Source organism: Sturnira hondurensis, unplaced genomic scaffold, assembly GCF_014824575.4.
Source record: "Sturnira hondurensis isolate 20B ecotype Veracruz unplaced genomic scaffold, ASM1482457v3 Scaffold0020398, whole genome shotgun sequence".
Taxonomy (NCBI): Eukaryota; Metazoa; Chordata; class Mammalia; order Chiroptera; family Phyllostomidae; genus Sturnira; species Sturnira hondurensis.
In genome coordinates, this window is record NW_028093029.1 from 980847 (window position 1) to 1004796 (window position 23950).

General features: G+C 44.7%; 3 protein-coding genes across 14 annotated transcripts in view; 2 read left to right on the forward strand and 1 right to left on the reverse strand.

Annotated features, from left to right (window-relative positions):
• The window catches only part of USP16 (ubiquitin specific peptidase 16), a 28439-nt gene extending 26156 nt beyond the window's left edge, over positions 1-2283 (reverse strand). For 2 of the 5 annotated variants that reach the window (XM_037029683.1, XM_037029680.1), the window contains exon 1: positions 808-1307. Coding sequence is in view for 1 of the 5 variants with exons in the window: in XM_037029684.1 (XP_036885579.1) it covers positions 2197-2215 (19 nt within the window). In the remaining 4 variants the exon portion in view is untranslated. Of the gene's footprint in view, positions 1-807; positions 1308-1673; positions 1813-2196 lie in introns of those variants that run through there. The other 3 variants (XM_037029681.1, XM_037029684.1, XM_037029682.1) reach the window with 3 other exon arrangements.
• A 61-nt stretch (positions 2284-2344) lies between these two features.
• RWDD2B (RWD domain containing 2B) lies at positions 2345-11533 on the forward strand. Of its 6 annotated transcripts, none has more exons than XM_037029686.1 (6): positions 2345-2422; positions 7082-7251; positions 9273-9499; positions 9585-9652; positions 9775-10140; positions 10694-11533. In XM_037029686.1, exons 3-6 carry the CDS (start codon positions 9287-9289, stop codon positions 10926-10928), a joined length of 882 nt encoding a protein of 293 aa, XP_036885581.1. In that variant the 5' UTR covers positions 2345-2422; positions 7082-7251; positions 9273-9286; the 3' UTR covers positions 10929-11533. The 6 variants fall into 6 exon arrangements, with proteins under 6 accessions (XP_036885581.1, XP_036885587.1, XP_036885586.1 ...); XM_037029692.1 differs by having other exon boundaries at positions 9778-10140; XM_037029691.1 differs by having other exon boundaries at positions 7082-7247.
• Positions 11534-14469: 2936 nt separating this feature from the next.
• Positions 14470-23950, forward strand: part of LTN1 (listerin E3 ubiquitin protein ligase 1) — a 47517-nt gene continuing 38036 nt past the window's right edge. For 2 of the 3 annotated variants that reach the window (XM_037029677.1, XM_037029676.1), the window contains exons 1-7: positions 14471-14604; positions 18254-18457; positions 19394-19492; positions 19971-20201; positions 22311-22363; positions 23071-23251; positions 23575-23748. In XM_037029677.1, coding sequence (XP_036885572.1) covers positions 14563-14604; positions 18254-18457; positions 19394-19492; positions 19971-20201; positions 22311-22363; positions 23071-23251; positions 23575-23748 — 984 coding nt within the window. In that variant the 5' untranslated portion in view covers positions 14471-14562. Of the gene's footprint in view, positions 14605-18253; positions 18458-19393; positions 19493-19970; positions 20202-22310; positions 22364-23070; positions 23252-23574; positions 23749-23950 lie in introns of all 3 variants that reach the window. The other variant, XM_037029679.1, reaches the window with a different exon arrangement.

Consider the following 23950-nt stretch of genomic DNA (forward strand, 5'->3'; position numbering starts at 1 on the left):
GCTACTGTGTGTTGGCTGTTGTCATTTTTTTTACTTGACACTCTGAGGGAAAAGAGATCAGTGCCCCTGACTAAATAGCCATGTACTGCATACTTTAAAAATTCTGCATATTTTCAAATTCTTGAGAAATCACTGACATGGTAAAAAGTAAGACATGGAGCATATGTTTTTTGCTTTGTTCTGTTTTACTTAATGAAAGAGAGACAGAAGCATTGACCTGTTGTTCCACTTATTTATGGGCTCAGTGGTTGATTCTCGTATGTGCCCTGACTGGGATCCAACCCACAACCTTGGTGTATTGGAACAAAGCTCCAACCAACTGAGCTACCTGGCCAGGGCTGGAATATATGTTTTGAAAATACTTTCCAATTAATCCTGCTACTTAGCTGTCATCCTATCCTGTCTTAGAGTCTTACAAGTATTCCCTTTTTAGCCTTTAATGGGTCAGTGTACTTAAAGGTTATTCAAAAAGGTCTGTATGAAAATCAGTGCCACATCAAGTAATTGTTAACCTTTCCAAAGACAGTCTAAAATTGTAACAAGGTTCCATGTTTACAAAGTACATGAATAAGACAACAAAAGAATACAAAATGTAGAGGTATATATAATACAAAGTATATTTCATGTACTTTTTCTCACCCTAAAGATAACATGTAACATAATTTATCTCATCTCGAATTGTAGATTTGGCGGGGGGGGGGGGGGGGGGGGGGGGGNGGGGGGGGCGGGGGGCAGGGAGTAGCACTCAAGCTCTTGACTGCAATCGAACTCCCTCCAACCAGTGCCGCATTCTGACACCAGATGCACCTTCCGATGAAGCCACTTACATCACGTCACTCTCTGGAGGAGAGCACTGAACAGTTTCTCCGTCCACATTGCTGAGCCTTGCCCTCATGGTCCTTTAAAAACTGTCCCCAGTGCTCCGACAATCCTGACTCTCATTACTTCTCAAACAGAACTGCTGAAGTTTAATTATATAGAGCTTTGGGTCCTTCAAGCCCTTTCATGATCATCATCGCAACTGCTTTCACAACAACCCTTTAAAATTTAAAGTTTAAATGGAACATTTCACCAAAGGAGGAAACCGAAAAACCGGATGACAGAAGAGCCCAGTGTCAGAGATGAAACTAAAGGGCAGGTCTGTCTCTCCCATCTCCCATCAATCTTTGGTAAGCTGCACCCCGAAACGCCTCGTCCCCAGCTCTAGGCCTCTGATCGCTAGCGGGACATCTTTAACCTGGGCATGTGTGATCGCTCTACTGGAATCTAAAGCCCTAGGAGAAAAAAATGGTTTTCGGCATTACTTCCAAATTGCCTATAGCAATTAAAGCGTTAGCAGGTCCTCAAGACATAGAAAGAGGATGGCACCCGATGCCCAAAGGATGGTTACAACGTGCGGAGGCAAGCACAGAAGGACGACGCGACCACGTCCCCGCGCAAAGGAAGAGGTGCGGCGCGAGGGAGTGCGCAGTGTGACAGATCTGCGCTGCGGGCTGCGGCGGCCAGGACTCCGGGAACGGCGAATTGGGAACTCGGCGCGGCGAGGGCAGGGGGCGACTTCAGTTCTTTGCAAAGAGCTCCACTAAATTTTTGACAGCTATGCAGGACATCTAAAGAGAGATGACCAGAGAGTACAGCGGTGCCGCCCCCTGTAAAGCACCCATAAATCATACTAAATTTTCCAGGCAAGTCTTCAGACGACCATGGGCTTCTTAGTGAAAAGACTCTGCAGCAGACTCCACACAACACTGAAAGGAAAGCCGATCGCGCCGGCTCTCGCGTTAATGCAGCTCCTTCGCGGTCCGCCTCCCCGGGCTTCCCGCGCTTGCGCGGTAGCATCAGCCACAGAAGAGCTGCACTGGACTTGGCGCACCTCAGCCCCACCCCGGGGCCTGAGCCCAGCGGGGGGTCGACCCCGCCCACCCGCGAGCCACGCCCCTCGCAATGGCAGGCTGCCGCCTCCTGCGGGAGCCGCGGGTGTTCCCCAGGTCGAGAGGGGCGCCAGCACCGAAAACTCATTGGCCAGCTCCTGGGAGTGACAGGACGTGAGGCCAATGAGGACGGGGTACCGGGCCGAGGCCGGGAACCGCGCCTAAAGCAGAGCGGCTGTGGCGAAGAGAGCGAGGCCGAGCAGGACCTTACTGTGCCGGAGCGCAGGAGGGCGCGCGGGCCGAGACTCAGCGGGGCCGAACTCACCCACAGCTACAGCGCCCATAACTGCAGCTCCTCGTAGGCCTCTGGTCAGCCAGCGTCGTCTTCCTCCCGGTGACGAATAACAAGCGACAGAGCGGAAACCAGAGTGGCCACCAGAAAACGGCAACTTCCGCTGCGCGGCATCTTGGGAAGTGGCGTTAGCCCTGGGTCCGGCAGTGCTGACGCCGTCTGCGCCTGCGCACGGCTCGCGCCGGAAGTCCAGACTCGAGTGAGTTTCCCACCTGGGTTGTGGGTTGATTCTCAGCTCGTTTCTCGTAAGGGTGGGTTCCTGGTGGCCGTCGTAAGAGTGCAGTCTCGTGGATGGCGCTTTGGTCAGACAGAGGGCGTCGGAAGGCCAGCCGAGCGAGCACCTTTAAGTCTCAGTAGCTGCCAACTCAGCCCTGCCGGAACGCTTCGTCTGCCCGTGTAGGACTGCTGGCGCCATTGCCTCGTGCGCAATAGACCCGAGGCCTCGGCGCCGGCTCAGTCTGACACAAACGCTATAATACGAGGCAGAGAGCTGCAGGTGTCCAGCTGCAGGAAACAGGCCTGCAAGTTAATAGAATAAACTTGAGGGACGGAAGTAGCAACTCACAGCCAAACCAACAAATTTCATCCTTATCAGCCCCGGGAAGAAAGTGGCCCCCTGGCCTGTTGAATTGGCCGGAGTCATGATGACTGAGTTGGGGGTACTGGCCCTCCGGCCTGGTGCTGCTGACACTGTTTTACCGGCTGTCTTTCTAAGCCCACAGGCTTTTGTTTCTCTTCTGAAACAGTCGTGTGGCCGTCGGCCTACCTGCTCCCCCCCCCACCCCCCGACACACACACGCACAGTGCTCCGTAGTCGGCATCTCGCTGTAACTGCACAGCGCGAACATCACCGTGTCCCAGAAAAACGGGTGGGCGACGTAGGACACCGCTCCCTGCCCATTTGCTTCACCCCGTACTACTTCTTTGCCCAGCAGTTACCACCGTCTAGTATTTTTCTTTCATGTTTACTTACCTATTTACGTCCCTCCCGCACCCCAACCCCATGCAAACGGATAATTGTGAACCCCTTGAGACTTGGGACATCTTTGACTAGTTCATTGCTGCATATCTAGTACCTAGAGTGTCCAGAGCATAGTAAGTGTTTAGCACTTACTGAAGAAATAGTTATTAATGAAATGCTTGTACAAGAATGTTAATAGCAGCCACAGACAAAACAGCCACATTTTCATCAAAAGAATGGAAAAACTGGTATAGTCACATGATGACATACCACTAAACAATAAAAAGAAACTACTAATACGAGAACATGGATGAGTTGTAAAACAGTGTGGTACAATTCATATGCCAAGTACTTACTGTGTGATTCTGCCTGATGAAGTTCTAGAATAGGCCAGTCGAGAAGCAGCAGCCCAGCAGCCCAGTCGAGTTGCGGTGAAAAAACCAGACAGGTGGTTGCCTTGAGGGGGTTGGGTAGGGACTGACCAAGGGTTTGAGTTACACAGCTGTACAAAGGTGTCAAAACTCAAGATATGCATTCCATTTTTACCTCAAAAGAAAAACAAATATTAATTTGCATACTAATGTTATGCATGCTGAAGTAGGGAGAAGTACACTAATGTCTGTAATTTACTTAGAAATGCATGAGAATGGATGGGTTGGTAGATGGATTAGATGTATGAGAAAGCTGGTAAATAAAAATGGTAAAGAGTTTAGGTCAGTTTCTTGACTTCAGCACCATGCACATTTTGGACCAGCAAAAGTTTTTATTTGTAGGGTCATGTCTTGTGTATTGTAGTAACTGGAGCAGCAACCCTGGGCCCTACCCATTAGGTGCCCAAAACACCCATCCATTGTGACAACCCAAAATGTTCTCATACTTTATTGAATGTTCCCTGGGGAGCAGAGTCATCACCCCCCACCCCCACCCCCCCACTGCTCCTTCCTTTGAGGATTGTTCCACTGTTTGACTGTAAAATTCTCAACTTTGCAATATGCATGAAATGTTTTATAAAACTTGAAGAAAGACTAAATTATTTAATGAAATTGAAAAATGCCTACAAAACACCAAGTAGAAGATGTACCTATGAAGATCTATACATTAAACTTTTTTTTTGATTTTTTTATTTATTTTTAGAGACAAGATTATGTGTGGTTGCCTGTCACACACCCCCTACTAGGGACCTACCCCACAGCCCAGGCATGTGCCCTGACTGGGAATGGAAGCTCTGACCCTTTGGTTCACAGTCATGCACTCAGTCCACTGAGCCACATCAGCCAGGGGTGACAACAGAATTTTGTTGTTTTTTGCAGGAGGGGGGGGTGTTTGTTTTTTTTTACTTCTGTTCATTGTTACAATCTTAGTGCCAAGGACAGCTGGACGCAACAGGGGCCCAAGAAACCTCTGTGGAATGGGTGACCAGTACCATAGTAGCAGCGCTTTACTAGCACTTCCTGTGTTGCCGCGCACTGGTTCCTGCAGCTTGCACACAGCCTCAGCCAGTCCTCACGGCAACCCTGTCCCTCCATTTGGGAGACGGTGGGACTGAGGCACAGAGGAACTAACCACCTGTCTAAGGTCACAGTTGGTAAGTGGTGCTTTGGCAACAGTATATAAACTGATAGGATCAAAAGACCAAAGTGAATTCATTTCCTCTAATAACCACCCAATGACTTGTTTCCTAGAGTCTTCAACTTCAAAACAGGCTAGAAAAGATATTTGTAGGATTCAAATAAGTCCAGGAATCATAAATATTTATGAATATTTTTAGTAACAGAGCAAGTGCTTAAGTTAGGATGCCAAGTGAAAATAGAAGGACATTAAAATTATATGAAATCACTTGCTAGTAAAGAAAACGGTCTAAAGGACTCATTGAAGGTGGTAGGTAGCCTTGGTAATCAACTACTTAAATTGAAGTGGCCAGATGACAGCCAGGGATTCCTGATCTGTGTAGGGAAGAGCTCATGTCACTATGTCTGGAAAAAATAACCTAGGGTCAGGTGGGTTTGGGATGCTATGCATATTAAATCCTCCTCTTAGAGATTCATGGTACGTATTGGGATCTAACAATAGAGCCACGCACAAAAACTGTGCCCATATAATTTATTGTCCAAGTGTCCCTTTTGTCTAAGATAAATACTAGATCAGTCAGGACAGTAGGATGACCCGTGGTCACCCTAAAGAAACCTGTTGAACTTTGTGTCATTCTGCACTTCAATAACTTACTTAAACAAAACACTGATTTTTTCCCCGGTGTGGCACTGGCATCCTGGACTTCAGTGGGAAACACACTGGCGTTAGGAATGAAGTGGCATTGGCACTGATTTACACTCTGATGGGCGCAGCAGCCCAGCGTGTGTGAGAGCACTTCCTGTGTTCCTGATGTGTGTTCCTGGTGGTTCCACTTAACCCTAATGCCCAGTCACATGGAGTCATCCGCACAGTCTTGGATGTGTTTTTGACAGGACCCGTGGCAGCTCATGATCTGCCACCTTGAGTAATTCACTTCCTTTTTTCAGTGAAAGTGCTTTTACTCTTTAAAAGGACCCTACAATGAACTAGCTAAGTTGTTGACCAAGTACGATTTTCTGATGTTAAAGAAATGATCCAGCCCTGGCTGGTGTAGCTCAGTAGATTGAGCGCGGGCCTGCGAACCACACGATCACGGTTCGATTCCCAGTCAGGGCACGTGCCTGGGCTGCAGGCCAGTTCCCGGCGGGGGACACACCAGAGGCAGCCATACATTGATATTTCTCTCCCTCTCTCCTTCCCTTCCCCTCTAAAGATAAATAAATGAAATCTTTAAAAAAAAACAAAAACAAAGAAATGATCCAATCATATTGGATGTAACAAAGAAGACCTGAATAGAGAGCCTCATTTCTAGAAGACTTCATAATGACCATATGAGGCAGCCTGTCAGGAGCAGATCCGTCTCAAGGCATGGCGTCTCCTGCTGCTGAGTCTGAAACCAACAGCCTCACTCCCCTGTGTGGCTGCAGGGTGAGCTAGCTTCTCCTCTGCCCCCCTCCCCCGCCACCCTAACCTGCTGCTCCTTCCCCTTGGATTTCAACACTGTTGCCAAGCCACCAGTTAGGTTAACTTTTTTCTCTTACAGTCTCTTGCTCATTTCTGTATGCATCTAGTAGACACTATCTTTAGTCAACAGTGTTGAGTGCAAATTAAGAAAACTTGAGACTGGAGGAAAATAAACACATGCTCAACTGTGAAACTTGGAAGAGATCTTAGTAAAGAGGCAATTTACAGAGCACGGCCAAGTTTGAAGGAACCACACCTACCCCTGGGCCCGAGAGGTCTGCTGGGTTCTGGAACAAGGGCTGCCTGCGGAAGGCGTGGTCTTTAGCTGGTCACCACCATTGTCAAAACCCTACCGACACAGGGAAGGCCAGTGAAGAGGTACCCTGAATTCTTCTGAATTCTTCCCTCTCCCATCCTCCCACTTCCTGCCAACACAGTGGCTGAATCCAACCACAAGAAAGGCAGAAGGCTCCAGTGCTATAGGCTGCAGAGGTCAATTGTCCAGAGGGAAAAGAAAGGCCAGAACAGGTCCAGGAGACAAACATCAAGTAAGGAGCACAAGAGAAAATAGTCCAAATCATGAGCTTCTGAATTATGCCTTGGCATGTGAGGACAGTCCAGGCCTGTGCTACCCTCGTACCACCACCGCCCCCTCCCCCCCCACACACAGACCTTCCTGCCCTCCCCCTGGGGCTTCTGCTCCACTCCTCTGAGTCTTCCCCTTCTTCCAAGGCTTCACTCAGATCCTGCCACTGTCACCAAATCTTTCCTGGTAGCCCATGTCATTATGTCCTCATCTGAATTCCCGAGATAATACCTATACTGGTTACTTATCACCAAGTCTTTTTATCTTCATTGTTCTAGGTCTTGTTGGATTTATCTCCTGATCCTCAAACTAAATAGAAGGCTCCAGGAATGAGGGATGGGTGAAGTTCTGCATATAGTAGCAGCTCAGTAAACCTTTACCAAAGAGGAAAAAGGATTCCATGAACAGACCAGGAACCTAAATACTGGTGTTTGATTTTACAGAGTAGGTAAGCAAGTTTTCCTTTATACCAGTGGGATTGAGGTCTTCCTTTTTCCGAAGTGTGACCTTTCTTCCTGCTGGATTTAGAACGGCAGGCTAATCACAAAACTGCGAGTAATATTGAAGCACGTGAATTGGAAAGTTGAAGTCCTTTTTCCTTTTACCCACATTTAGCCAACTGTTAGTAGTTGTTTCATTCCTCTTAGAATGTCTCGATTTCCTCTTCATTCCTGAAGGGTATTGTCACAGGATCTAGTGTTGCAGGATGATCTGTCTTTACTTTTAGCGGCAGAAAGATACTATGTCTCTTCTTTCTGGCTTCCATAGTTTCTGATGAGAAGTGCCCTGTTAAATGATCTTTTCCCCTCATAGCTAAAGTTCATTTCTCTGTTGCTGCTTTTAGTATATTTGTTTTTAATTTTCAGAACTTTGACTATGATGTGTCTTGATATGGATTTATCTGGGCCCATTCTGCTTGAGATATGTTCAGCTTTTTTTAATTGTTTATGTCTTTTGACACAGTTGGAAAGTTTTCAGCCATTATTTCTTCAAGTACTTTACCAGCTCTGCCCTCTTGGTCTTTTGTTAAGAGTCCTACCTGGCCCGAAAACCCTGTTTGAATGTCACACACAGACACCAAACACCATGACAAGATGATGTGTTAATAATTTTTTAAAGGCGGGAACTCTGTAAAAACTTAAAATTTCCATATGGTAACTTTCTAGAAGGCAACTCAGTGACATCTCCCAGAATTTACAGTGTTGTGCCTGTCGTTCTGACAAGCCATCTCTACACACTTATCCTTGTGTAGAAAGCATTCACCAAACTCAATATGTATGTTCATCAAACTGTGTATATAAAAAGAACCCCCAAAAGGGAGAAATAACCCAAATGTCCAAGGCAAAGAACACAGTAAATTACAAATTATCTACATGACTCAGTAGGACAGTCACTCACACAGAGACCGCGGTTGCCCTGTGCTGACAATGCGTTGCTCTGCTGAGTGTGGTTCGGGGAAGTGGGGGGACGTGACTGTATCTTCCCCTTTGGATACATTTCAATTATGTTTCTATATCGCACTCTCTACATGCATTTACACATTATACCAGCATATGTTTTCATATATGCTTATGTATAATGCTTAAATTTTTTTCAGATACAAAACACCAAAACCTCTTTGCCTTGGATTGGGGATTTAGGTAGAAGAAGAGACTACCAGCAGAAAACTATATCATTTAAATTTTTTTTTGTTTATTGACTTCAGATTGGGGTGAGGGAGGGGGAGAGAGAGACAGACAGACAGACAAACAGAATTTCTTGTTCCACTTATTGATGCATTCTTTGGTTGATTCTCAGCTGTGCCCTGACATGGAATGGAACCCACAACCTTGCCGTATCAGGACAATGTTCCACCATTTGAGCTACCCGGCCAGGGCAGGAAACTATATCTTAATTTTAAATTTTTTCTCTACTACTTGAATTTTCTAACCTTGTACTTTTTTAATGTTAACAGTGGTTACTTGAGCTGCGGAATAATTACCAGTCTTTATTTCCTTTTCACATTCTTCTGCTCTTTAAAAACTAATACATTTAACATTAAGTTAAGAAAAAAATTAACCATACATATAATTTGCTCTTTTATCCTGTCCATTTTAGGTTTCCAGGGCGATCTGTCACACCCTCTTTCCTGGCCCTTGGTATGAGCCTTTTGACTCCATAATTAGATTCTTTCATGAAATTGCCTGTTGTGGTAGCTCAAGAAGTCGTATTAACTATCTAGATATGTAGCAATTGGTTCCTGGTTATTATTCGAGTTTTACTCTTCTCACTGGACTGTCCCACATTTTAGGTCCTTAACATATTACATCTATTACATACATGTTACAACACACTACAAAGTTGAATAATAGGAAAGATACTCTGATTAAATTACATATTTTATGAAGAAATCAGATGCATTTTGAATAATCTGTAGCGTTCTTCCAAGATTGTATGTGGTATTTGTCTGTCTTATTCTTACCTCCGTAGAAACTTATAGGTAGATGAAAATGGTTGAGATCGAACAGGCTGAGGCCCAGCTCTCCGAGTTAGACCTGCTGGCCAGCATGTTCCCTGGTGAGAATGAGCTCACAGTGAATGACCAGCTGGCTGTTGCAGAACTGAAAGATTGCATTGAAAAGAGGTCAATGGAAGGACGATCTTCGAAAGTGTACTTTACAATCAACATGAATCTGGACGTATCTTCTGGAGCAATGGTAATTCAGTTTTGCTTTTGGGAGAATTGAAACAGGTCAAGACTTAAAACAAACACTTAGGGCCTTTTTCTTCTCGTTTGATCAGGTGGTGTTTTCTCTGGCCTGCACTCTTCCCTTTAAATACCCTGCAGTCCTGCCTGAAATCACTGTCAGGTACGTTACAGGAACTGGCTAACTTCAGAGTTCAGAATTAATTGGGGATTAAAAGCAATTCTTGAGTTTGTTTTCTGTTCCAAGAAAATCGACTTAATTTTTTTCTCCCACTTATTTTGTACCAGATCACTATCATTAAGTAGATCCCAGCAGACTCAGCTGAACACAGATCTGACCACACACCTGCAGAAGAATTGTCTTGGAGATGTCTGTGTGTTGCATGCCACTGACTGGGTTAGAGAACATGCCCCTGGCTATGTCAGCAGAGACACTGCCCCTCTTCCCACTTCAGGAGGTGCAGTTCAGCCCATCGTTCTTGTTCTCACGAGACTCTGGATCTATAGTCACCACATCTACAACAAATGCAAAAGGAAGCATATTCTGGAGTGGGCAAAGGAGCTTTCCCTGTCTGGGTTCAGCATGCCAGGGAAACCAGGTGTTGTCTGTGTGGAAGGCCTACAAAGTGCTTGTGAAGAATTCTGGTCCAGGTTTGCTTTCACAAATTTTGTGTGCTGTGTCTGTCATTTTAGGACTGAACTAGAACTGGAGATCTAGAACTAAGTATGACCCTGAGGTTGTATCTCATGGGAATTCAGCCTCAGGTCGGTGGATCAAATAGAACTCCCAGGTGGTCAGCATCACATCCCTTACCTGACACAGTGTACCTGGGAGATGTAAGTAGATGTTGAACCATCCCCTCCATCCAAGGCCCTCCATCCCCATGGATCTGACTCTCCCCTCATCTTGAGCTGTGTATTCCCTGTGAAACAAGGGAATTTCTAATTGTCTCATTTCTCCACTGACACCCTAAGTGAGTTTCTGAGAAGCCCCTTTTGGCAGTTTGAGATTCATTAATTTCCACATCAGTGGTAATGGCAATAAATGAGTTTGGGGTTGGGGTTAGGGTTAGGACTAGAATCATATTTGATTAAAATAAATCTCTGACATAAAAATAGGTTTCTTTACTCCTAGGACAATATTTTCAGTGCCCTAGAATGCACAATATAGTTTTAAATTTTCTACTTGAAAATTTCTTTTCAGGCTCAGAAAATTAAACTGGAAGAGAATTTTGATTCGCCACCGAGAAGACATTCCTTTGGATGGCACAAATGGTGAAATGGAAAAACAAAGAAAATTTTCAGCCTTTGAAGAAAAAGTGTTCAGTGTTAATGGAACCAGAGGAAACCACATGGACTTTGGTCAGCTGTATCAATTTTTAAATGCCAAAGGGTGTGGGGAGGTTTTCCAGATGTTCTTTGGTGTAGAAGGACAATGACGGAGTAGACGAGCAGTTGAAAGTATTTTGTCACTGTTGACCACTTGTTTTTTCTACCCACTCTTTCTTGAAATATTAAGTAATTTTACTTCCATCCCATTCTAGAATGTTAGGGGTGAAAAAGAAAAAGTAGTACAGCTGAAGGGCATGTGTTAAAAATATGTCCTGATGGAAAACAGGACTGAGTTTTAAGTTATACTCTTAAAAGTATTGACAGAAATTTCTTTATATACCCATTTTGAAAGAGAAATTAATTTGACTTGAGTTAAATTGTGCTGGTGACTCATCTTGCCACCCATTCTCAACCCCTTGCCCTTTACCTGCCCCCACGAGTTCTCCCAGCCTCTCTGGCAGCTCAGGTGACTTTGGCTAGGGGATGCCTCGGAAGACCTTTGCTTTCCTGATTAACGTGATAGACACAGTGAGGGCACCTCTGCCACCTCTTTCTGCTGGGGCTGCAGGAGTCCTTTCAGCCACAGGGGCAGGAAGGGCCTAGAGAACTGCTGAGATGCCACTGCATGTTGTCGAGCTGCGCCAGCTCCTGCCTATCTCTAGACAGCTTGTTGTGAAATAGAAACCATTTTATTTATATTTGTGTGCCTTTTTAAAAAAATTAATCCTCACCGAGAACATGCTTAGAAACATCTACCAGTTGTCTCTCATACACACCCTGACTGGGGACTGAACCTGCCATCTAGGTATGTGCCCTGACCAGGAATTGAACCCGCAACATTTTTGGTTACTGGACCACTCTCCAACAGAGCCACAGTGGCTCTGTTTGCGTGCCTCTCACTAGCAGTTGAAAGCTATTTTGCCAAACATATTTTTTCAAAGCTTTAGTTTTACATCTACCCCAAACATTTGATACACAAATAGGTGAATTTTTTCTTGGTTTTTTTTTTTGAGACTTTTTAAGAGAGAGGGGAAGGGAGGGAAGAAGAGGGAGAGAGAAGCATTGATGTGAGAGAGATGAATCAATCAGATGCTTCACCTATGGCCCCCACTGGGGACCTGGCCTGCAAGCCAGACATGTGCCCTGACTGGGAATCAAGCCAGTGACCTTTCAGTTTTCAGGCCAGAGCCACACCAGCCAGAATGAAGTTTTTCTTCCGTGGAGTTTGCCACTCACATCTGTGTTTGTATACTTTTCCATACTGGGTTCCATCCTCAGGCTTGCCTCACAGAAGGCTGGGGCGTGAGCAGAGCTCACACTTTTTAACAGGCCTCAACCGCCCATCAAATTGGTAATTTAGAGAATTCATCTTTGGCATATTGGATTTTAACAATTTTTTTCTTATTCTGGAAATGACTTTGTGTAAATTTAGTTTCAGCAAGTTGACCTACAGTCAAAGACACACAGCCTGGTTTCGCAGGCCCCCCAACAGCTAGCTCCAAAAGTGCTTACTAAGTATTTCTTTGCTAGCTTGCCTGCACTCGGGTTCATGCTGTGTTGGATGTTCCTTGATGCGTGAGATTCGGTTAGAAGAATGGTGTTGGAAGGTAAGAGGGACACAATGCATTAGTCATCTTAGTAATGAGTTGCAGGCAATCTATGTGACTGTCAGGAAAAGCCAGCAGGAATAAAGAACTAAGGAGGAGTGGCCTAGGTGTTCCTGTAAGGACAGAATGGCACTGACGGTGATCTGACTGCATTGGGTGAGAGCCCTGCGCTCCTCCTCAGACTCTGTCCCACCCCCGCCCCCCTGCCATATCCATGGCCACCACACAACCAGATGGACCAGTCCCTTGAACTCTGGTTTCTGACTCCCCTGGCCACTTTCAGATTCGGATGGATCCCCCCAACACATGGGATCTGACATCCCCAGAGGCCACCAAAAGGGCCACGTGCTGCATATACTACTTTGAGCAGGATTAAACTGCTAAAGCATTTTCAGTCTTTGTACATTCCATTTACTATTTATTAATAAAAATTCTTTTACAAAGATTTTATTTTTAGACAGAGGGGAAGGGTGGGAGAAAGAGAGGGTGAGAGACATGAAAGCGGACTTGCGCCTACTGGGGATGCAGCCCTGAAACTCGGGCGTGTGCCCTGACTGGGAATCCAGCCGGTGAGCCTTTCATTCTCAGGTCGGTGCTCAATCCACTGAGCCACACCAGCCAGGGTTATTTTATTTATTTATTTCTTTAAAGAAAACTATTTCAGTATGTCAAAGAAACGCAACGGAATATGTCATTAGTGAGTTTCCGTAAAGACCGCAAGGCAGCCAAGAGTTAAGGACACACACGCCCGATGACACAATTTAGCATAAACTGAGCCCATCAAAACTGCCAAGGGGCACCAGGAGACTCCCACTGAAGCACAATCTGGCAATTTGATGCCGTGGCGTCCGGACCGGAAAATAAACTTCACTACTTGTTTAAGGAAAACAACATTAATATGGGGAATTGGTTAAACGGGATTCTAAAAACCAAAAGAGGTCACGGAGGTCTTCACCGCAGCCGCAGCTCCTGTCCCTGGGGCACGGTGAGGAGGGGAGGAAGGCAGGAAGGGAAGGGGGTGATCGTAGTAGTTTGCTGGAGGCCCCGGCAGCTGCAGCTCGGTTCCCGTCGTGGAGAGGGCGGCGCCTGGCTGTGGAGGGTGTCCCGGAGCTCAACAGAGGAACCTGCGGAGTCGGGGTGCGGACCTCTGAACAGAAGCCAGGCGGCTAGGACCCAGGCCATCTGGAGGTGGGTGCTGCCTGCTGCCGCTGGCTCCCCGAGGTGCGCGGTGAGGCCGGTGCAATGGTTTAAAGGCAGGAGACTGAAATCCGCTGCTGCTGGACGCGGTTGCAGGTTCCAGGGCGACGTGGAAAGAGAGGGGCTGTCGCAGCGCCTGCCGAGGAGCCAGCGGAATAAAGAAGTTTGCGGAGCTCAGTACCCTGCCGTGGACATGCGAGGCCATCACCAGCATCGTGCGCTTGTTTGTCCGGTGATTCTCAGAAGCAAAATCCCGAACTGCGAGATCCGTACGTTTCAAAATTAGGACTGCCACATTACGCTTTTTAAAAAACTGCACGTTACAATTACAATGTGAAAAAGTGTGAATTCAGGGGGAATAAGGCCTAGAGCACTAATTCTCAAATTTTTAACAAGACCTGGATATCTGGTCGATGTCAAGCCGATTTCAAACGCAGAAGCCAATTTAACAGTCGCGAGGGGGCCCGAAAGCCTGCGTTTCCATCAAACGCCCCGACGACACTTATGATTGCGTTTTGAAGGGCCTAGTCGGCCCGCGTATCCCCACAGCCACTGCCACGTCGTACTGCCGCAACCCGGGGTTGAAAACGCCTCCAGGCCCGTGCCAGCCTCCTCTCTGCAGAGCTGGGAACCGACATCGCCTCCCGGGACCCCAGAAGCACGGATTCGGCGCCGCGGTCCCACGCTCGGCTGCCTATTGGACAGAGTTGACGTCAGTCAAACAGGCGTGGCTCCAATTGTGAAGTGGTGCGGGACGGGAGTTTCGGCCTCCCCGCGAGCCAAGAGCTGAAGTGGGGCTGCGGGAGGCCTGGGTAGGTGGCGGAAGGGGAGGGCCGGGGAAGTTATTCCGTGAACCACTTCCGGCAACATAGCCGGAAGTTGTGGTCCAGCCGTTTCGACCCGGGGCTGCGGCTGAGAGTGCGGCGAGAACGCGGCCATGGGCGGGAAGAACAAGCAGCGGACCAAGGGGAACCTGAGGGTGAGCGCGAGGTGGCCGGGCGGAGCGGGGACGTGCGCAGCGCGGCTGCGGGTCGGCGTGGGCCCCTGTGGGGCATGACCTCCCGAAGTGCGTCCCCGCTGGCAAGTGGTGTCCGAGCAGGTGGCGGGGCTGGGAGAGCCAAGGGGCCGAGCTGCCCCCGCGCACACACTTTTCTTTAACTGACGCTTCAGTTGCGGTTTCACCCGCAGGCTGCCCGCCCTCCTGAGCCTGGGACCCGGAATCGGCGATCTCGGGGTGGTGGGGTCGCGGCGGGGCTCCGGGTCCGGGCTGAAGCCCCCGCCCTCCCCGCCGCCCCTGCCGCCCCTGCCGCCGCCTCCGTCCCTCATGTGGCTACACGGACCCCTCATGGATCCTGGGCTTTTTTATTTAACATATGTCCTCAGTGTTTTGTTTTTGAAGTAGTCCCAGTATAAGCAAAAGAATATTAGAGAAGAACATGCAAGAATATTACAGTGACAACCCATCTAGTCTCTACCTAGAGTTACCAGCTGGTCACCAGCTGTTAATAGTTGATCACACTTGCTTTCCCTGTATAAGTATTGTATTTTGTTGAGCCTTATGATAATTACTTGCAGAAACTACGACAACTCCTAAATCATGTGTGTTATAAAAATAAAGCCATTCTTCTACATAACCATCAACAGTTACAACGCGGCAGAAAACTTAACTTCAGTATAATACTGAATTGATTGATTCATTGATTGATGAATCAGTGAATTGATTGATTCAGTGATTGATTTAGCTAATAATATACGGCATTTTATTAAGATTTCTGTGGTCATTTCAGTAATGTTCTCTATAACTTTATTTTTAGAAACAGCATTCAAAAAGCATCCAATATCCAGTCTGGGATCACTCATTCTTTTTTACTTAGTTAGCTCTTGAGTTTCCCAACACTCCCTGCCTGCCCTGCCCCCACCACCACCACCGCGCGGTACATGTATGGGGAAGAGTCTAGGCCAGCTTAATTTAAAATTGTCTGTTTGTTTCTTATGATTAGATTTAAGTGAGCAGTTTTTGACGGGAGTGCTTCATAGATGAAGCACCTCAGTGCATCTCTGCAGGGACACGTGCTGCCTGTTTGTCCTGGTGGTGGTGGTGTTTGTTTACTCACTTGGGGAAGACAGCTTTTCCATTGGCTATCAAAATAATACCTGGAGTGGTACCTTGAGCCTGGGAATATCATATTTTCTCCCACATTCTTTCATCTAATGGTTTTAGCATTCTTTGATGATAATTGCTGGAATCAGTTATTACTACACTGGTTTTAACTTATGTTTAATCTTGACAACTACCCAAATAATGATTTAGTTACAGTTATTTCATTTTAAATATGATGGTACTGAGTTTTGTTTTGTTTAAAGATTTTATTTATCTTTAAAGGGAAAGAGAGGGAGAGAAATATCAATGTTTGGTTGCCTCTTGTGCGTCCCCTGATCCGAACTGGCCTGCAACCCAGACATGTGCCCTGACTGGGAATTGAACCACGATCCTTTGGTTCACAGGCCTGAGCTCAATCCACTGAGCTACACCAGCCAGGGCTGATGGTACTGAGTTTTAAAGAAATTTACCTGAGCTCATGTAACCAGGAAGTTGCAGAGCTGGGATTCGAATAGCAGTGATTGATTTAGCAGAAGACTTAGAGTCCCGAATGCAGTGTACTCAAGGGTGATAGACAAATGTCCCCTTTTCTTGATGATAGATAAGTATGCAGATAACTATAATATGTCAGGGAATGTTGATAGGGGTATGAGTAGAAAGGAAGTGGAAGAATAGAAAAGAATGGGGGTTGACCTGAGAGAGGCAAGTGTTGAAAACACAACTATGTTTTGAGTGATGAATAGGAGTTTGTCAGACAATGAAAAGGAAGGAGAAATTTTCAGGTGGAGAGATAAGATTATGCAAAGACCAAATTGTGAAAAGGGCAGGGCATATTTCAGGGACCCTTCAATTCAACTTGGGACTGGAACACAAGGGAGAAAAAGGGTAGTAGAAGAACGGAGTAGAAATGGTAGAGATGAAGTGGTGAAAGATCTGTTCTGGGTTTTGGATTTAAACTGTAGACACAGCTGTGCTGCGTCAAACACCTCTGGAAGACAGCCACAGGAGAATGAAGCTCAAGAAAATTAACTGCCAGAAATAGAATCAAGTTTCTGTTTGAACTGTGGGTATAATATCTATCATACAGTAGAGTAAATAGTAAGAAACAGTAACTATATTTTAAACTCAAAGTAGATATTGCATAAAAGATACAATCAGTACATTCCAAAAATAATTTGTTACTTTTAAATTGGAAACTTCAAGTTGGTGCCTTCTGATCCTACTTACCACTGTCCAGTTGTGATCATTCAGGTCAGTTCAGAATTCAGCCTTGACCCCTTTAGTTTTCAGCAACTATTTCTTTTTTATACTACTTCATTGTTCTGTTTCCTCATAGAGAAGTTTACAAATGGGATTACAGATGAAATTCTGATGTACTAAGGTCATCATATTTAGTTCTCAGAGTTGTAGTTCACTAACTTTCTTTGTAACTCTTTGAGTAATGTTCACTTTAATAAAGTTTTAAAATAGAGAACCATTTTTTTTTTGCAATTAGTCTTAAATGCCCCCTTGTTTTGGTAAAAAATTAATTCATTTTCATTTCTGATCATTCATTTCAGTTTGGAATGTGGTCCAGATTTTTCCTTGACAAATCAGTTTTTCACATACAATTTTGCTAGGTATGAGGAAATTGAATCACACATTTGGATAAGCATTCTCATAAATAAGAAACAGATTTAGGTAGGTTGTAATGTTATCCTGGACATTGAACTGAGGCATTTTTTTCTTAGATGACAATATGTTAATTTCTTTTTAGCAGTTCAAATATTTTCTTTGTCACAACTAATCCCTTAACTTTTAATACTAGGAGGCTGCTACTTTGTGTATCAGTTGGACAGACTGCTGATTATGGTTCGAAACAAAGTAATGTATCTTATAACCTAACCATCATATGTGTTTCTATGTCCATAATAATGTAATTTGTAACTATTTTAGCCCAAAGAAGTTTGAGTATGTGGCAGTGAGTTTGTCTGTCCTCAAGGAGTTTCTAGTCTGGAAACAGCAGTGGTTAGACTTGTTCCATTGTGGTTACTTAATAAATATTTGTTGAATGAGTGGGTGAATGAAAAGATGTCATCCATTTCAGTTGTTTTTACATCATTACACAGTGCACATACTATTTATGCAAAAGTTGGAAATAAAACATTTTATAAAACAGTACTTAGGCTTACTATACATGATGCTTTCTCTGATTTTAAATATTTTATTCTATGTCTTTAACGTGCTGTCGTGACTGATTAACTGGAAATCATGAGCACCTAGTGGATTGTACCCAGTATAAAAAACATTTTTCTGATGTTTAGAAAACCAGGAAACACCTCTTGGGATCATTATTGATACCTTCTTGCTGATAGAAACATTTAAATTTGGGAAACATTGCAATACATGAAATCTTAGGCTAAGAAAAAAACTCAGAAGCTTGTTCTGTCATGAGGATTATCAAGGAATTATACTCTAAAGAACTCAAAGTTAAATTTGGAATTCTTCTTGTACTCTGACATTTTTTTTTCTCTCTACTTTCTACCAGCCTTCAAACAGTGGCCGAGCAGCAGAACTTCTTGCAAAAGAACAGGGAACTGTGCCTGGATTTATTGGTTTTGGAACATTCCAGAGTGACCTAGGCTATGTTCCTGCTGTTCAAGGAGCTGAAGAAATTGATAGTCTTGTAGATTCTGATTTCCGAATGGTCCTACGGAAACTTTCTAAGAAAGATGTCACAACAAAATTAAAAGCAAGTTTTATTGTTTTCATAAGTTTCTTAATAACATAGTCCTTCTATTAAAATATCATTGCCATATTTTATGTAAAGGAAAATGAATCACTGTACATAATTTCTTTTACAGTTATACTTTTTTCTGACACAGACTTAAGTTTAGTTTGTACTTATCTTCTAAGTTATAAATTAATGTGTTATTCTGCTCATTTTAAACCAACTTTGGATTTCTGCCTGTATACCGTTACTTCCATTAGAGAATGTAATTTGACCCTATAATTTTAAGTGGGATTTTTTGTTTGCATGTTGATTTATTTAAAATTTTGTAAAATTTATTTTCAGAGAGAGAGGGGAACATTGATGTGCAAGGGAAACATCCATTTGTGGTTGCCTCTTGTGCACTCCCAACTGGGGGCCTGGTCCACAACCCAGGCATGTGCCCTGAGAGGGAATCGAACTGGTGACTTTTCAGTTGGTAGGCTGAAAGGCCTACATGGATTGGTGTGCTCAATCCACTGAGCCACACCAGCCAGGACTGCGTATATTTTATTTTATTTTATTTAAGATTTAATTCATTTATCTTTAGAGGGGAAGGGAAGGAGAGAGGGAGAGAAATAGCAGTGTATGGTTGCCTCTCATGTGTCCCCCTATGGGAACTGTCCTGCAACCCAGGCATGTGCCCTGACTGGGAATCGAACCGCAATCCCTTAGTTCACAGGCCCGCGCTCAATCTACTGAGCTACACCAGCCAGGGCTGCATATATTTTATTTTTAAAAAATAGCTGAAAAGTTTCTACCATACTAGCATTTAAAGGAACTCTTTAAATTTGTTTCATGTGGCACAAACAGAAACAGTGTGCATAAAATAGACAAAACTTCCAGAGCAGAATAAATACAGACAATAGCCAATATTATGGCTGCTGATCCTTAACAATGTTAATAATTTGCTTTCAGGCTATGCAGGAATTCGGAACCATGTGTATAGAGAGAGATGCAGAAATTGTAAAAGGAGTTCTTCCATACTGGCCAAGAATTTTTTGCAAAATTTCCCTTGTAAGTATTAAGACTTGACTAGCTTATTTCTGTTGCATGTATTTGAAGTTATGAGGACTGTCAGAGATGACATTGGTGGTGAGGATATGAAATGGTATGCCAGTGTTGTTACACAGATTGGGTCATTTGGTTGTGTGAAGTGTGTAGGGAGTCCGCTGTGTTTTCCAAAGTTAGGTCAGAATTACCTAGATGCTTTCCAGCCACAATAAATTTTGGTAGTTTAATTTCTTTGTATATTTGCTCCAGAAAAATGAGAACTAATTGCTTAATTGTTTAAGGCCTAGCCTTAACTCTAGTTTTAATACAGTTACCATCTCATTGGGAGAAGGAAAAAAATAATCAATTTCTTTACATAGTTGATTTTTTTGTCTAGCTCTGTACATAGTTGAATTCTTATTGATGGGTTATCACGGCATATTCCAAAATATCTGTATTTGTTTCAGTAGAATGATTTTAAACCATACTATCCTTGCAATAGGACCATGACCGCCGGGTTCGAGAAGCCACACAGCAAGCTTTTGAAAAACTTATCCTGAAAGTTAAGAAACACTTGGCTCCTTATTTAAAAAGCGTAATGGGCTACTGGCTCCTGGCTCAGTGTGACACTTACCCGCCTGCCGCATCGGCGGCAAAGGAGGCCTTCGCCGCGGCGTTCCCCCCCAGCAAGCAGCCCGAGGCCATCGCATTCTGTAAGGATGAGATTGCAAGTGTAAGTCCTGGGAGCTGTTCCCTGCTTTTCCTTAGTGTTTAAGGGACAGCAGGCATGTTAGTGACTGCTCTTCTGCCTGGCAGTGTGAGGGAGTCGTGCTCATGAAATGTTTCCAATGGAAGATTGTCTTTCTGGAACAGTGTTTAACACAGTTGTTCATGTTGCATTCTATTTATTTTTTAAAATATTTTATTTATTTGTTTATTTTAAGGAGTGGAGGAAGAGAAACACCAATGTGCGAGGGATACATTAATCGGTTGTCTCACGCCCCCAGCTGGGGACCTGACCTGCAACCCAGGCATGCAGCTGAACCAGGAATCCTTTAGTGACCCTTTGATCTGCAGGCTGGTGCTCAGTCCACTAAGCCCATGTTGTATTTTAACTACAATTAACATGTTGTATTGCATTTTTCTAAAATATTTAAATTTTCCCTCTTTAATTTATAAATCTTAATCTTTAGATTATAGTATATAATCTAAAAAAATACATCTAAAAATTCATTCTAAAGTTACTTTCCCCCATATTTTCCCATTAATACATGTTTACAGATTTACTTGACTCTTTTTGCTGGCTCTGTGGTATTCCTTTGTATGGATACACAGCAGTTCAGTTAACTTTTTTAAAACACTTTTATAAGCCCTGGCTGGTGTAGCTCAGTGGATTGAGCACAGGCCTGCGAACCAGAGGATCGCGGTTCGATTCCCAGTCAGGGTACATGCCTGGGTTGCAGGCCGGTTCCCTGCAGGCCAACTCCCAGCAGGGGATGCACAAAAGGCAACCATACATTGATGTTTCTCTCCCTCTCTCCTTCCCCTCTAAAGATAAATAAATAAAAATAAAATCTAAAAAAAAAACTTTGAAATGCTACTGAGAAATGTAAAAGACTTGAATAAATGAATGGTATAAATTGGGGGAAAAATAAAACACCTTTATAGTTTCACTCTGATGTCTTTATTGCAAAGTTTAGTGGACTTTTTTGAATAGATCACTTCGTATTTGGTGGGAGTGAAAAGTACCAGCACTTTTAGTCATCGTTCATTGGATCAAAGAATAAGCACAGTTAGTTTTCACAGATGTTGGTGAATTGCCCTTCAGATGGCCTTACACATCTCTCCCACAAGCCTGTGTGGAACTGTCTTCAACTGTCAGCCCACACTTTGACCAGACTGGTATCAGCCATAACTTCCGTGGCTTTCAGTGTGTCTGCATCTGTGTCTGCATCTGTTTTCCTCATTTCTTCCCTCCTCACTGTCCTATGGTATGGTCTGGAGAGGCCAGATGGCCAAGCTTCCTGACGTTATGTGAGGAAATGGAAGAGGGAGCTGGAGGCTCCAACCATGAGTGCCTGCACTTGCTCCCGCTGTGGGGCCGCTGTGCACAGCCCTGTGTCTGTCCCTCACTCCGTCCTCCTTCCAGCGAGTTGGCCTTGCTGTGCGTCCCCGTTATCCTCACTGGCTTAGACTCCTGGGCCCTCCCCCTACACCTCTGCCCCCCAACACACACACTTCCCCTTGCCCACTTGGTTCTCGGTTCTCCCGTTCTTCCTTTCTCAGGTGTACCACTTCAGAGTCATGAGTTTAGACACTAAGAGTTTTAGAAAATGAATTTTGAGACAACTGATTTGGCTCTTCATAGTTTCTGTTTGTGTGTTGTTGTTGTTTAAGATTGTATTTATTTGTTTTAGGGAAAGGGCAAGAGAGGGTCCAAGAGAGGGAGAGAAATATCAATATGCTGTTGCCTTTCACACGCCCCCTACTGGGGACCTGGCCATCGCCCAGGCTTGTGCCCTGACTCAGAATCGAACCGTTCACCTTTCCGTCTGCACCCAATCCACTGAGCTAGGCCAGCCAGGGTGAGGAGGACAGTTCCTCTTGATGGAAACTGCAGGTGCTTGGAGAAGTGCCCTGTCCTTGGCTCAATAGTAGCCAACCTTGGGGGTGGTAGGGAAAGAGAAATAGGTGAAGTTCAGACTTTTTAGTGCTGCTCCTTTATGTAGTTTCTTTTGTTGGGAAAGGTTAAGCAGCTTCTAGGTCAGATGAGGCTTGTGCTCTCTCCAGCCACGACTGGCAACACAGTGAAATCTCAAGGCTTGGGGTTTTCCCTCTGCAGGTGCTGCAGGATCATCTGGTAAAAGAAACGCCCGACTCCCTCAGTGACCCGCAGTAAGTTGCGACTCCCGTAAGGATTTGTTTTACTTACTGGTCGTCATGTGGTCATCCTAATGTGGTGCTTTTAAAGGGGTGCCAAATGTAGAGATGAAAATGCCTAGTAGAGTGTGTTATGTGCTGTGTGCCATGTGCCATTTTAAGTGCTTCTCCTTGCCAGTTGTCCTGCTATTTAAGTTGAATTATCTGGGAGCCACATAGTAGGTTCTTTTTGCAAAGAGGTGCTTTTAGGTTTTTTCTACATTCACCTTTTGACGGTCATAGCAGGGGACGTTTTAAGGTCTTGTTGAAAATAGTTGAAAAACTGTCAGCAGTTCTACTGAAAAAGTAGTGAAATGTTCTCTTCACTTCTATTATGTTCTAATCAGACTCTTCAGAGTCCACAGGGGAAGCCGTCTTTGGTGTATTAATACCCGCTCCGCGGCTCCTCTGTGTACCCCTGCCACGAGCTGGGTGGGGGAGGGGTGCACGCTTACCTCGGCCACGGCTCTCCACCTGCTTTCACCTGGTATTATGTGGGAAGTATGTGACTGAAATTCTGGGAGTGATTGTATTTTGAGGGTGGTTGGCACAGGAAGAATCCAAAATAGTAATAAAGCAACTTTGGTAGTCGTTTAATGATAAAACATTTAAAATGGAAGAGTCAAATATGTCGTTTTGCTTATACTCAATCCTTATACGTATTTCTCCTATTTTCACATGAGAACTGTTCCAGAGGAAGAGAGAGAAGCTAAATTCCACCGGGTCATAACGTGCTCCTTGTTGGCCTTGAAGAAACTGCTCTGCCTCATACCAGAGCACGAGCTCAGGTCTCTGGAGGAGAGGTTTAAGTCTCTCCTGTCCCAGAACAAGTTTTGGAAGTATGGGAAACACAGTGTGCCTCAGGTGTCTTCATCTTTCTTTTTTAAGACACTTCTCTGATTCCTTTCTTTTTCTCCTGATTGTGTCAGTTTATATTTATGCTTTATGTTTACTGTTTATGTTTAAAACTTATACAAATACATCTTCCTGGTGGGACCTCATTGCCCCTCCTACCTGAATGTTACTGTGTTTTCACTTTTGTGTTTGCTAGGACTTCAGATTGAGAATTGAATTTTCATGCTGTATTCCTGGCACCTTGATTGAAATTGTTGGCATGTGCAAGTCTGTTCTCACTGAATGTATTTGTTTACTTTCCCCTTTGTCTCTGTTTTTGTTTTTCCTTTTAGATCCGCGCTGCCTATTTCGAGTTAGTTTCTGCTTTGTGCCAGCGAATTCCACACTTGATGAGGGACGAAGCATCGCGAGTGAGCTCCTCTGTCCTACTCAGCATCGATGACAGTGACCCCGTTGTGTGCCCCGCCCTCTGGGAGGCTGTGCTGTATACCCTGACGACTGTCGAGGTAGGTGAGGGAGGTATGCTTGGTGCATCTAGGAATACCTGTCTCGGAGCTGCGATTTTTCAACCTTTTTCATCTTGTGGCACTCGTAAACTAATTACTAAAAGTCTGCAGCACATGCACTGGCTGGTGTGGCTCAGTGGATCGAGCACTGGCCTGTGAACCAAAAGGTAGCCGGTTCAATTCCCAGTCAGGGCACGTTGGG

Coding starts and splice junctions, on each gene's coding strand:
- RWDD2B (XM_037029686.1), top strand. CDS start 9,287: ATGAAAATGGTTGAGATCGAACAGGCTGAGGCCCAGCTCTCCGAGTTA. Junction 9,500..9,584: donor ACGTATCTTCTGGAGCAATG/GTAATTCAGTTT, acceptor TCGTTTGATCAG/GTGGTGTTTTCTCTGGCCTG. Junction 9,653..9,774: donor CTGCCTGAAATCACTGTCAG/GTACGTTACAGG, acceptor CTTATTTTGTAC/CAGATCACTATCATTAAGTA.